The sequence below is a fragment of the Crocodylus siamensis genome, chromosome 5 (genome assembly GCF_052110815.1).
Source record: "Crocodylus siamensis isolate JL-2025a chromosome 5, ASM5211081v1, whole genome shotgun sequence".
In the NCBI taxonomy this organism is placed as follows: Eukaryota; Metazoa; Chordata; order Crocodylia; family Crocodylidae; genus Crocodylus; species Crocodylus siamensis.
This window is the reverse complement of record NC_143399.1, coordinates 48,249,246-48,261,488: the sequence shown is the minus strand read 5'-3', so window position 1 is coordinate 48,261,488 and position 12,243 is coordinate 48,249,246. Positions and strand designations below refer to the sequence as shown.

Genomic DNA, 12,243 nt, shown 5'->3' with positions numbered 1-12,243 from the left:
TGATCTACATGTCAGCTCTAGCACACAGGGTCATAGACCTCTGAGGAGCTCTGTGGGCTGGATGGCAAGGCGCTGGGGGTTGGATCTGGCCTGGAGATTAAGTACCCATGTTGTGTACCACTGCAAAACTGGAATAACATTTTATAGCCCAGAATATTGGCAAAATATTGGTAAAATCTTCTTTCTTTGGCCCACATTGGTTTCACTTTAGCAGTGCTTTTCTGACATTTGTTCAGGTCCCCACATGACTTCCATTTTAGGGTCAGTAGTTCTTATCTTGTACGCTACTGAAATTGTTAGTAGGCATGTTGGTAAATCTCCATTATTTTAGTCACTACAGTCCAGCAAAAGAAGCATCATTTAACCTTTCGTACTTAAGAGAGACACAGGTCACAGTAATGGCTTTCCTGGCTTAAAAATCTGGCAGTTGCAATGCTGTGACCCTGCATTTTTTTTGTAAACATAATCTGCTTATTGCTGCCCTGTTCATTCTAGAGTATGTAACCTGACAAAACCATTGTTTTATGTATAGCATTATATGAACCTGGTAGAAAAAATAAGTAAGGGCTTTTCCAGAAGGGATATGGGATAATTTCTCTCTAAATTAGCAGTTGGTGAGGTTTCCAAGAGGCAGGTCGGATAAACCCAGGTCAGGTCTGAGCCAGACCTGTGCTTCTTACCCAGCTGCTGTTGCTGTTTTCCCCTGTTGCTTGGCTGTGGAGGCTTGGAAGCCTGCAGGTTAGATCTGGCTCATGGGCCTTATGTTGTCAACCTCTGCTTCAAGCCTCTAAGTATCCCTTCTTTACCTTGTAGTGTGATATTGCCAGTGTCAAAAAGTGTAGTTTTTTTGCTAAAACAAGTAATATGTAAAGGGAAAATTCTTAAGTGACTTCACTTGTCTAGTGATTTTCTGGCACCTATAACTACGCCACATGCTGGTATTGAGTCTGTTTTCATATGACCAAAGACCTAAATTATTTGCATTCCTATTCCAGTAGCTCTTGACTTCCTAAAATGAATTTGGTTTCCAATATTAAGCATGTGTTTTAGTGAACAGCTCAAAAATTGTAATCTTGATGTTTCCTTGGAAAGAATGCTACAGAATAATTGATGGGAGTTTCAAAATGTGCTGACTCTTCTGGTTCTATGTTAAGTGAAATATGTCATATTAAAGCACATTTTTAGAGATGCAATGAACCATTAAGAATGAAATATAAATATATTATCTCATATTAAAGTATACTTATAATCATTTCCATGTTCAAATGTGTTGTTTAATTATAGGGAAGTTGAACATCTCCATATGAATTAAAATGATGTGTTTTTAAACCAGGGCATATCTTGTTCACGTACTTAATTTCTTGTTATAACTTCATCTGGTGAGAATTCCTTACTAATGTATTTTATAAAACAGTACAAGGTTACCATAAATATTTGCTGATGATGGAAAAATCTGTTTTGTATGTATGTTTGCAGTATTCCCTCTGCTTGAACTTTTAGATCCACCAGTTCCTTGTCTAGTTCCTGTCTGATGTATCCTTTAATTTACTTCTACCTCTGAATCACTGGCTTCTTCCACCAAGCCTCCTTTTTAAAATTTGTTTTCTGCTTGAATAACAACTTATTCCTTCTTTTTACATATTCCTCACTTCTTTCCCCCCCCAGCCCTAACCTCCTTCAGCACAAACATATAAGCACACCTAGCCAAAAAGTGGTTCTTTCTCTATCTTGTATTCATAGCCATGCTTTCTAACATGAAAATGGGGCCTTGAATTTTCTATAGATATAACTACAGAAGACACATTGTTGTAACTTAACTGCTTGCTTTGTACTCGGTATGTGCCAAAAAGAAACCAAATTTGTAAAATGCATTTCTACCAGAAATGATGAAACATCAAGTGGTGTAATAGTACATTACTTGTTTGCTGAGCTAAGGGTTCCTGTTTTTTATGTATTAACAAATGGAAATAGAATTGGTGATGAGTGGGATTATTAAGGGCTAAGAGAACAAATGCTTCTCAGAAAGAAATTTTTTTCCCTAACCAACCAACACAATGTGCCTCTTGGGTGGTGAGTAGGTGCATGTAAGAAATGTATAGCTAATGTTTTCTTGTAGCTTTAGTTTCTCAAATAAATGTAATCATTCTAACCCATGTTCCTGGGAAAGATGCCCAATTAAAAAATAATATTATCTAGGGTGTATGAAGCGGGCCCTATTTGATTCAGATTCGGCCCGAATCGGGGACAGTGATTCAATTTGTTGATTTGGATCACTGTCCTGGATTTGATTTGGCCAAATCTGGATCTGAAGATTCAGTGCTGATTCATAGAACCAGTGATACAGACACAGTTTTAAATGTTTTTTCTACATACCTTGAGGTAGCAGGTGCAACTCGTGATCGCTGCAATGCTGGGGCACATGAAGCATTCCACAGAAATGCAGGAGGGGGCCCTCCATGTGCTCGGCGGCAAACCCAAAAGTACTTCCAGGTCTGCCAGAGAACATGCTGACAATCCCACCCCCCCCACCTCCCTGGCTTGGTGATTTGGCTGCAGGGGGACCCCAGGTGCCCCACCCCCCGCAGACCTGGGAGGCACCAGTCACCAAGCTGGAGAGGTGCAGGGGGGGCCCCAGCGAGCTCCCTGGAAGACCCAGAAGTGGATCAGAAGTGCTTCTGGTCCACTTCTGGGTTTGCTGACGAGTGCACTGGGGAGCCTCCCACACTCTTGTGGGACAGTCCATGCACCCCACCATCCCATCACTCACAAGCCCCCGGTACCTAAAGGTATGTAGAAAAAACATTTAAAGCTGTCTCTATTCCGAATCTCCAAATCTCTCCGAATCTATTTGGAGGGTTCTGATTTGATACGGAGAGATTAAAGGGTCATCTGATTCGATTTGGTTTCATAGATTCAGCCACCGAATCAAAGCGGGGACCGAAGCTTTGCACATCCCTAATATTATCCTGATGTTCGCTTGTTCAAACAATGTTTTTTGCCTATTTTCTCTAATTCCTTCATATCTGTTCATTCTTTCTTTATTTGCCACCTGCAGGCCAATATACCTGTTGCTTTTTTGTTTTTACTTTCAGACTTTATAATGTGCTTTATTAATGACTGTAGCTGCGTTTGTTAATCACAGTTGTGTTTTTCTAAATATTAGGAAGGCTTGTAAATAGGACCTTCATTTTAAGTTTACTTTGTCTTTTTTTTTTAACTGAACAAGCTTCAGCTTCACCCTTTGAGTATTGTGCAGAGCTGGTTTATCTGTCTCGGGCTAGGGGAATTATTTCTGCATTTCTGGAAGCCTTTCATCTAGAAGACTTGTGGCAAAATAATACTAGACACTCTAAATCTGCATGTGTTGCTGTTAATTTTCTCTCTACCGTTCTCTAGCAGCAGCATATCTTTCCTTATTTTCCAACCATGCATCTCATTCTTATTGCCATCTACAGGAACTGCTGTGTTTCATTACTTCTTTTTTTTTTTTTCTGGCTCTGTCCTGATTAAAGTTCATTGTCCCTGAATGTGCTTGAAACAGCCCATTACTTTTTCCTCCCCAAAGATACAGTACAAAATGGGTATCTTCCTGGAAGATATTTCTTTCATGTATATCTTTATTATTTATAGTTTCAATGGAGTAATTGGTAAGAACTCATCACTTTGACTTCTTTAGAAGTTAGAGTGGTATGTAAAAATAATTTCACTGCTGTCATGAGTGCCCGTTTATCTCTAATATGTTCTTAAATTTAATATTTAAGTTGAGGACTAAAATATTAGTTACCAATATTTTGTCTTCCTGGCATTACAGATGGCTGAAATGCTTGTTCTAGTTAATCGGTAGTCTTATCATGCACAAAATGTCAACATGACAGATGAATCTTTGCAACTAAGACAAGGACATGTGTCTGTACAGAGCTCTATTTTAACCAAATCAAGTCAAATAAATGTTTCCTATAACAATAATAAATAGTAACAAAAAATCCTGCAGCCTTCACTAGTAACATTGTTTATATCTAGCCGTATGCTGTACATCAGAACGTAAAAATGAAGCTGACAAAAACTGTTATATAACAACCTCTCTTTACTCCAAGGTAAATGAAATGCCAAAAGTAAATAAGTGATAGAATAATTAGGTGAAAACAAGACTTTCAAAAAATGTTTATAGCCGTGGCATTTGCAAGATAATTTTTGTAATAATTTTTTCTGATGCCATTCCTTTGTGTGGAAAATATGCAAGTATTTTAAGATTTAACATTCAAAATGCTATCCTGTATTAAATAAACAAGTAAAGGCTGGCAATTAAAAGATGGAAGGATTTGCATATCGTTTTAAGTACTATAGGCAGGATTTTCAAGTAGGCGTACTTAAAGCTCAGTTTCTAAATATGCTTTTTAGATGACCAATTAATTGTTCCCATATGCAAAAGTGTTGAAAATCCAGTAACTCCTACTCAAGTCGTCAGATGCTGCAGAGGGGAAAGGGAGTTAGTAATTTTCAGAATTGGGCCACTTAAGCTCAAGAATGTATACTTCAGCACAGTGGCATAATAAAGGGAGGGTCAGCAAGAGACCAACCTTTGGTGCCTTGGTGTAGGTGCAAAAATAGTGTCAGTTGTGCTGTCAGACCAGCTGCCACTGTGCTACCAGCACTGCAACCGATGCTGCTGCTCCATGCAGTGCTACCACCCAGACTGATCAGACATCCCATTACGCCTCTGCTTCAGTTCCTGAACTTGGGCACTAAAAGCTTTTTTTAAAAAACGTGGTTATTGTTCTCTTGCCTTGTTTTCTTAATAAAATTCTGAAAGAAAGCAACTTGGTACTTTACTAAAATTGCATGCAAGAAAAACTGGGAAAATATGCAGTGAAATATGCCTGTGCTGTACCTCTGGTTTGAATATTTTCAGGCTTAAAGCTGTACTTCACAACTTGTACCCCAGTCTAATACAGACTTGGATAAATGATTTCTTAGTGTGCTTTAATGCAGTGATCATGGACCGTGAGTACCCTGATCTGTGAGGAGATAAGAAGATAAGCGTAGGCTCAGGCTTGTCTCTGCTTGCTCACCGCCACGGCCCATCTTCTCTGCAAGGAAGCAAGAACCATGATATATAAATTAGATTTTGAAAGTGGGGGCTACTCAATTAGCAAAAGTTATGGGGGGGATGTCTTGAACCCAGTGAGGAGTGCCTCAAGTTCAGAAAGGCTGAGAGCCAGTGGTGTTTGAAACAGAAATCACTTCACCGCCCCCTTCCCCCCCTCCCCCCCGCAGCCAATTTCTGTGACTCCTACTTTCATGCTGTTATACTGGGCTCCATGAAATAGTAATAACTCCCTCTTGGATGGCAGGTTTTCTTGCACAATTATTTTGTAATACCATGTGTTTAAAAAAAGCACATGCCATATGCACAGTGTTTAAAATAAAGAGTATAATTGTCTTTGCATTTTGTGTGGAACACTACCATGTTTAACTATATTCTGAGAGAAATGCATTTAACAATAAGGTGGAATTTCTTGCAAGCATAAGGATAATCCCCCCTTCGTCTCTAGCAGACATTTCATTATTCTGTATTTAAAAAAAAAAATCTTGGTGTTTTGTGCCTGTAGGATGAATTTCTAAACAAGTCTGTTCCTGAATGTAATAGGGAAAATAAACAGGTTGAAAATGATAGAGGATAAGTGCACAGTGATTTTTAAGCAGGTTTTCTGTTTCTCTTGGTTTTACAGTAGTATTATTGATTCCACGGAATACAGCCAGCCTCCAGGGTTCAGTGGCAGTTCTCAGGTAAGGTAATGCATAGATCTCTGCAAAAAAGCCAAAAATAATGTTTTCAATATCCAGAACATTGATCAAACACATTCTTATAAATCTGAATCTTTAAAAAGTCACATGCTTATTCAGGGCAGAAACTAAAAGAATGACTGCATATGTTCATGAATCCAGATTCAGTCAGGGACGTATTCTTTGCACAGGAGAACTGATGCAATAAATTTAACTATCTCAGGTTTTTTTTGCTTTCAACGCTAATTTTTCTTTTTTATGGTCATTTTAAATGGAGGGGGGCACAGTTTGTTTGAGGCTTAATTCCTCTTTACTGGAAGCATTTGGGAGGGGAGACATGACTTACTGAACCATGTAAGCTGATTCAGATATGCTGATCAGTTTTGGATAACATCTAGGACACAACAGATATGTTTTTGGACATCTGTCCTTTAAGACTTCAAATTTAATTGATTTATTTATTGAGGTAAAACCTCTAATATAGGCAAATTCTTGGCTAACTCGCTAGGTGTCCTTACCCTGTGATTGGGCATCTCATCACACTTGAATTGTTAATGTGTTTTGGTCAAATGTACAGGTAATAACGGTTTTCAATCTTAAATGTTGGGGAAAATAAGCTAAAGAATAAATTAGTGTAAATAATGCATTGTGAAATAAATCATGAACTGGCATTCTTGTAGACTTTTTAACATGTAAAATCAGCTGTCAGTTTTTAATTGAGTGGAGGATATTCTCTTCCTGGTCCATGTACACCTGTCATTCATGATACCTAGATACCATGGTGATTTGTCTTTTTATAAATACCTTGCATCTCCTGTTTTCTAAAGGTTATGCAAAATATGAGTGCAGAGTTTATGTTCAGAGTTTTAACCTAGCTTGATATTTATTTGTTGGGATATCTTTTTTGCATTAATGCTACTCGTCTTAATAGTTTAACTTTGCCTTCTGAAGCAGAAAGGAGCTGCCTATTTATAACCTTCCTCCTCAGAATAATTCTTTGTTTTTCAGTCGTTACGCATGACAGTCTATTAACATGAGCATAAGTTTGTGTCCTTGAATATATTAAGATCTTCTCTGTCTAAAATGTAAATTGCTAATTAAACTCTAATGTATTTTTAGATTGGAAATCTGGAAATAATTTTAAATGCAAAGAAATAGTTAGTTTAAAGGTATTTTTAATCTTAAAAAGAAATCTATGGTGAAAATGAAGGTAGAAAACCAGACTGCCTGTTTTGTTAATGATCAGTCTTGGTAAAATCATGTTAGGCACTGCTGGAAGTAAGATACAGTACTATACTGAAATGGACATCATGGCTTTCTTTTTCACACCTCAATGGGCATTGCTCTGTTGACAGATGTAGGAACTTGTTCTTCAGGGATAACTGTTTTTATTTTATATAGTCGTACAGTACTATATTCAAAAGCCAGGTGTGTGTGCACACGTTATCTATGATCTGAGGGCTTAGATGGAATATTTTAGCCTCTAATACCTTTCATTTTCAAGATAGAAATGATGAGGTTGTATGCAGAACTGATACATTTTTCCTTGTTGGAAGTTTCTGTTCAATCTATAACATTTAAAATTAAAAGACAGTGCTGCCTTTACTTCCCAGTTCTTTCTTTGTAATTCTCACATTGAGTGAGGTTCAAGTGTGATGAGATGCAGCAAACTCTAAAAATTCAGTGAATTGCTCCAGGTATTTGAAGTAATTGCAGTGCTTTGCTATGCTTTCTGTAAATGGGAAATCCCATGGGATGTTGGGTCACTGAAACACCAACTTTCTCTACAGTGGCTTGTTTGAGTCTAGGTGGTGACATGATTCTTGCTCGCTTGGTGCTCCAAACAGATACCCTCATCTAGAGGATTTGAAGTGCTTTCTCAGTTTTCATAACCTAGCCAGCAGCTAATTAAAGTTCAAAGCACTTGCATGGGCTTCAGGGACAGCAAGGAGGCAAGTGTCTCTAAGTCCAAACTATCCTATGCCTGTTATAACAGGTTTTAATCCTACATCAGGTTTTAGTGGACTTCATTTCCCAGCAGCCCCTGCCCATGTCGCTGTGGCTGGTTTCCATGGAGACCCTGCAGCCATGTGGCCAGTCTTGACAGCATGGGGCTGGCAGGGTGCATGTCTGGGTGAGCAGCTGCTCTGGGGCCAGGCTCTTGCAGCAATGACAGCATGGCCCAGAGCCAGGGCAGAACTGCAGTATGTTGCCTGCATGCCCCAGGCAGGGGTGCAGAGATCTTCTTGCTGCAAGATCCCAGCCCCAACCCCAGAGCAGCTCCCTACCCAACCATGCTCCCTGCCAGTGCTGCTGGGGCCTGTCTCCATGGAAACCCTGGGCCCTCACTGTCGCATCCCCACTGCTGCTGTGGTTTCCATGGAGGCTGGCCTCAATGATGTGGACAGGGGCTGCTGGGAAATGGAGTCTGGCCACCAGCCAGATCTATCATTTTGCCTGCCCCGATAACAGATTTCATAGTTTCATAGTTGTTAGGAGCTGGAAGGGACCTTACAGATCATCTGGTCCGGCCCCCCTGCACTTGGGCAGGAAAGACTGCTGGAGTCAGATGACCCCAGCAAGATGGGTGTCAAGATGCCTTTTGAAGATTGCCAGGGTCTTCAGCTTTCTTTAATAGTCTCCAACAGGAGAGGGAAACCTGTTTTTTGGCACCTGACATGAGGTGCTGTCTCTTGCTCATGGTTTCTGTACAGCATAGCTCTCCCTAGAGTTAAACAGCTTCTCCTTACTCCTTAGATTGTTTGGATTTTGGACTGCAGAGCCTTCCCCCTAATCATTGGTTTTTCAAGTTGGTGAGAGGGTATCATTTTGCATCATCCTCCCCTCCACCTAGCCAAGCCTTTTGGCCAGCTGCTTATTCATTACAACTGCCTTTCCCCGATCCTTCTCCCTGTCATCGTTTCCAGCATAGCTTGGTAACTAATTGAGTAGCCATAAAGCAGATTTTCTTGCCTTGAAGCTGATTGATGCTTGGTTAGAATAGGAGCAGCTGAGAGTTTTGCTGTTCTGCTTCTGATCAAGAGTTCATGCAGATTGATTGTTAGCACAGTGGAGCAGTTGTGAACCAGTCTGAGACCTTTTTTGGAGTGGAATTTGCCTTGTAAGATCAAGCAGGTGTGTACTGCTTATTAGGTGAACTACCTAACATAATTGATTTCATCTCTGTATGGACTGGAGCCACCTAGCAAATTCAGGATTAGTTTATTATTAGCTCTTCTTATTCCAGGCAGCTTCTCACCTTGAGACTGAAGTGATTGCTGTATGATATTTGCAGCCATTTTGAGCCTGGTTGTTTAATACTTGAAACTCTTGCAGTCCAAGTCATGTTAGTAACATGAAGATGCTACTAGGATAAAGTAACCATGTTTCTGTTGTTGTCAAGACTGCAGTGAAGTAAAGATGCTTACACTATGTTAGATGTCTTTTAAGTCTATATTGCTGTCAGTATGATACCAGCTATTTTGGGCATACATGCAGTCAGTGTGTAGTTGAAATCCTGAACTTGTCATTTATACAGTTAGCTTACAGCCATAGCTTTTATATGATAGGTTACATCTGGAGTTTTTGCTGCTTTCTCTAAATCAAGGGTATGTGTTTATGCATATGAATGAATATTGTAATTTTTTTGTAGTGCTCCCGTTGACTTCAGTGGAGCCAAGATTTCAGTCTTCGTGGTTTGCACATTCCCATGTAATAGAACCTTATTTGCCTATGTCCAGTGATAACTTATGAAATGATTCACGAAGGAATGAGGGAACTTTTAATTAGGTTTTGTATGTGTTTATTCAGAGATAATAGAGTGAAGTTTTTTTTAATGTATACATTTTTCTTTTATATAAAAGCTAAAGGAATGAGTTATTCTTCTTCCAGCAAAGACATTTCCTATTTTTACCAGTAATATAAATATGAGGAAAGAAAGAACTATTATTTTTTTTCTATTACTTCAGTGAACTTGTTCAAAACATTCATTTTGTTTTATGAAAGTTGTCCCCTCACAATTTTTATTGATTCTACAGGATTGATAATTTTTCCAGACTTCAGCTGCAATATTTCTAAACTTTAGATAAATTTAATTCTGTATCGAAGCCTTCCTTGGAACTTAAAAATGTCATAATAGATCTCTCCTTTTGCTTTTATCTGATTGGGAATTTCATAAAGAGCAGGAATACTTCTAACATAATTTTTGTTCTTTTGAAGAAAGTGTTTATAAGAAAATCCATTTTTTTGAGAGTTCTTGCCTGGAGAACTGGATGGTATTATTCTGTATGTTTTCTTTTGTTTGAGAGAGGTGATAGGTGAGGCAAGGCAATGATATTGCAGTATCTGTACCCTTCAGTAGTGTAATCCTGTGACTCCCCCCAAGGATTCCTAGTTGTTTTTATTAGTGAGTTGGTTTCTGAGTCTTGTGCCTGAGGCTTCAGCCCATGAATTACAGCCCTGTTCCAATGAGTTGAAAGAATGGGAAGTGCAGGAGGAGGTCAGCCTGGCTAGACAGCAGTTTCTACAAGGAGCTGAAACATGAAAAGGAATACTATAAAAAGTGTAAACTTGGTCATAGTACTAGGGGAGAGTATAATACTATCACTTGAGCATGCAGGAAGAAAATTTAGAAAGAACAAGGTACAATTTGGGATGCAGCTGGCAAAGGACATAAAAGGCAATAAAAAGGGATTCTGTAGGGATTTCAGAAGTAAGAGCAAGACCAGGAATTCCGTTGGTCCCTTACAGAATGCAGAAGGCAATCTAGTTATGGGTGATGCAGAAAAAGATGAAATATTTAATGCCTTTTTTTACTTACATTTTCACAAATAGGGGCAACTACCAGCTGATGAGTGCAGTTGACAGCAGAGGTAGGGGTGGAGACAAGGAGCCTGGAGTGATGGTAGATCAGGTTAGGGATGGTTTAAAGTCAACAGGGCCAGATGGGATGCACCCCAGGGCACTGACGGAATTGGCTGAGGTAATTTCAGAGACATTGGCGATCTTCTTTGAGAATTTGTGAAGGTTGGGTATGGGGTCTTGGATGACTGGAAAAGGACAAAGATAGTGCCCGTCTTCTTAAAAAGGAGAAGGAGGATCTGGGGAACGATAGAGCAGTGAGCCTGACTGCTATACCCAGAAAGATCATGGAGCAGATCCTCAGGGAATCTGTTGTGAAACACCTAGACAAGGAGGTGATCAGGAACAGTCAGCATAGATTCACCTAAGAGCAACTCATGCCTGACCAATCTAACTTATTTCTGTAATTAGGTGACAGTCTCTGTGGATAAGGGGAGAGCAGTGGATGTGGTATACCTTGATTTTTAGCAAGGCTTTTGACACCATCTCCCACAACATTCTCATTAACAAGTTAAGGAAATACAAACTTGAATCTTGGTTGAATCATTGTAAGATAACTGATTGAATCATTACACTCAGCAAGTAGTTCACAGTGGCTCAATATCTAGTTGGGATGAGGTATCAAGTGAGATTCCCCAGGGGTCTGTGTGACTAATATTATTCAACATTTTCATTAATGATTTGGATAATTGGACTGAGTGCACATTTGTGGATGACGCACAGTTTCTGGAGTGTAGGGATAGGATCCAAAGTGACCTGATTAGACTGAATTTTTCTAGTCAGTTTTGGGGCATAAGACCTAAGAAATTGTATGTAGTGATAAGGTGTGATCTATTTATTTATTTATTATTATTAATTTTTTTTTTAGTCATTTTCAGAACCATAAACCTCTTAAAATAAAAGGTTGCATCTGTAAACTGTTTCTGTTTTGTACAAACCCTACCAAGAGGGATAAAGTCAGGTCCAGGCCTCTTTTTAATAAGTGTTTTTCTGTTCTCTACTCAGACCAAAAAGCAACCATGGTATAATAGTACATTGGCATCGAGGCGGAAGAGGCTTACGGCTCATTTTGAGGACCTAGAGCAGTGCTATTTTTCTACCAGGATGACTCGTGTAACAGGTAAATTTATTTTGCAGTAACAAGTATGATGCCTAATCTTTGAGGTGCTTCCAGTTATGTTTCTATAATCCAAGCATCATAAATTGACTTGCCCTTGAGAGTACGTTTTACTTTCCTCTCCAAGTTCTCTTACATGCTCACGCACCTAGGTTGGCTGATAGCATAAAGTTTCTCATTCAATCTCGGCTGTGTTTTAAATGTAGGAAATGAAATCCCACTGTCAGAAAATACGCAAGAGGTGTATGTATATACAAGGCAGTGCATGGAAGAAACAACATTCCTATGAACGATAAGATGTAGTTGTTTCTCTCCAATATATTCTTTTAATAACATACAGTACTGAGACATAAAAATGTTCGAGAAACTTTGGATGAGTGGAGGTTTTTTGTTTATTTGTTTTTCCCACTCTCACTAGTGCATATAAATTCCAACCCAAAAGCTACTGACGACAAGGGTGGGAAGGTAACTTGGCATATTCC

The 12,243-nt window shown here is 39.2% G+C and overlaps 1 protein-coding gene across 2 annotated transcripts in view; it reads left to right on the top strand.

Moving 5' to 3' along the window:
* The window catches only part of COP1 (COP1 E3 ubiquitin ligase), a 204,884-nt gene that overhangs the window by 47,195 nt on the left and 145,446 nt on the right, over positions 1-12,243 (top strand). For both annotated transcript variants that reach the window (XM_090048661.1, XM_090048662.1), the window contains exons 9-10: positions 5,730-5,787; positions 11,650-11,764. In XM_090048661.1, the coding sequence (XP_089904787.1) occupies positions 5,730-5,787; positions 11,650-11,764 (173 nt within the window). The remainder of the gene's footprint in view (positions 1-5,729; positions 5,788-11,649; positions 11,765-12,243) is intronic.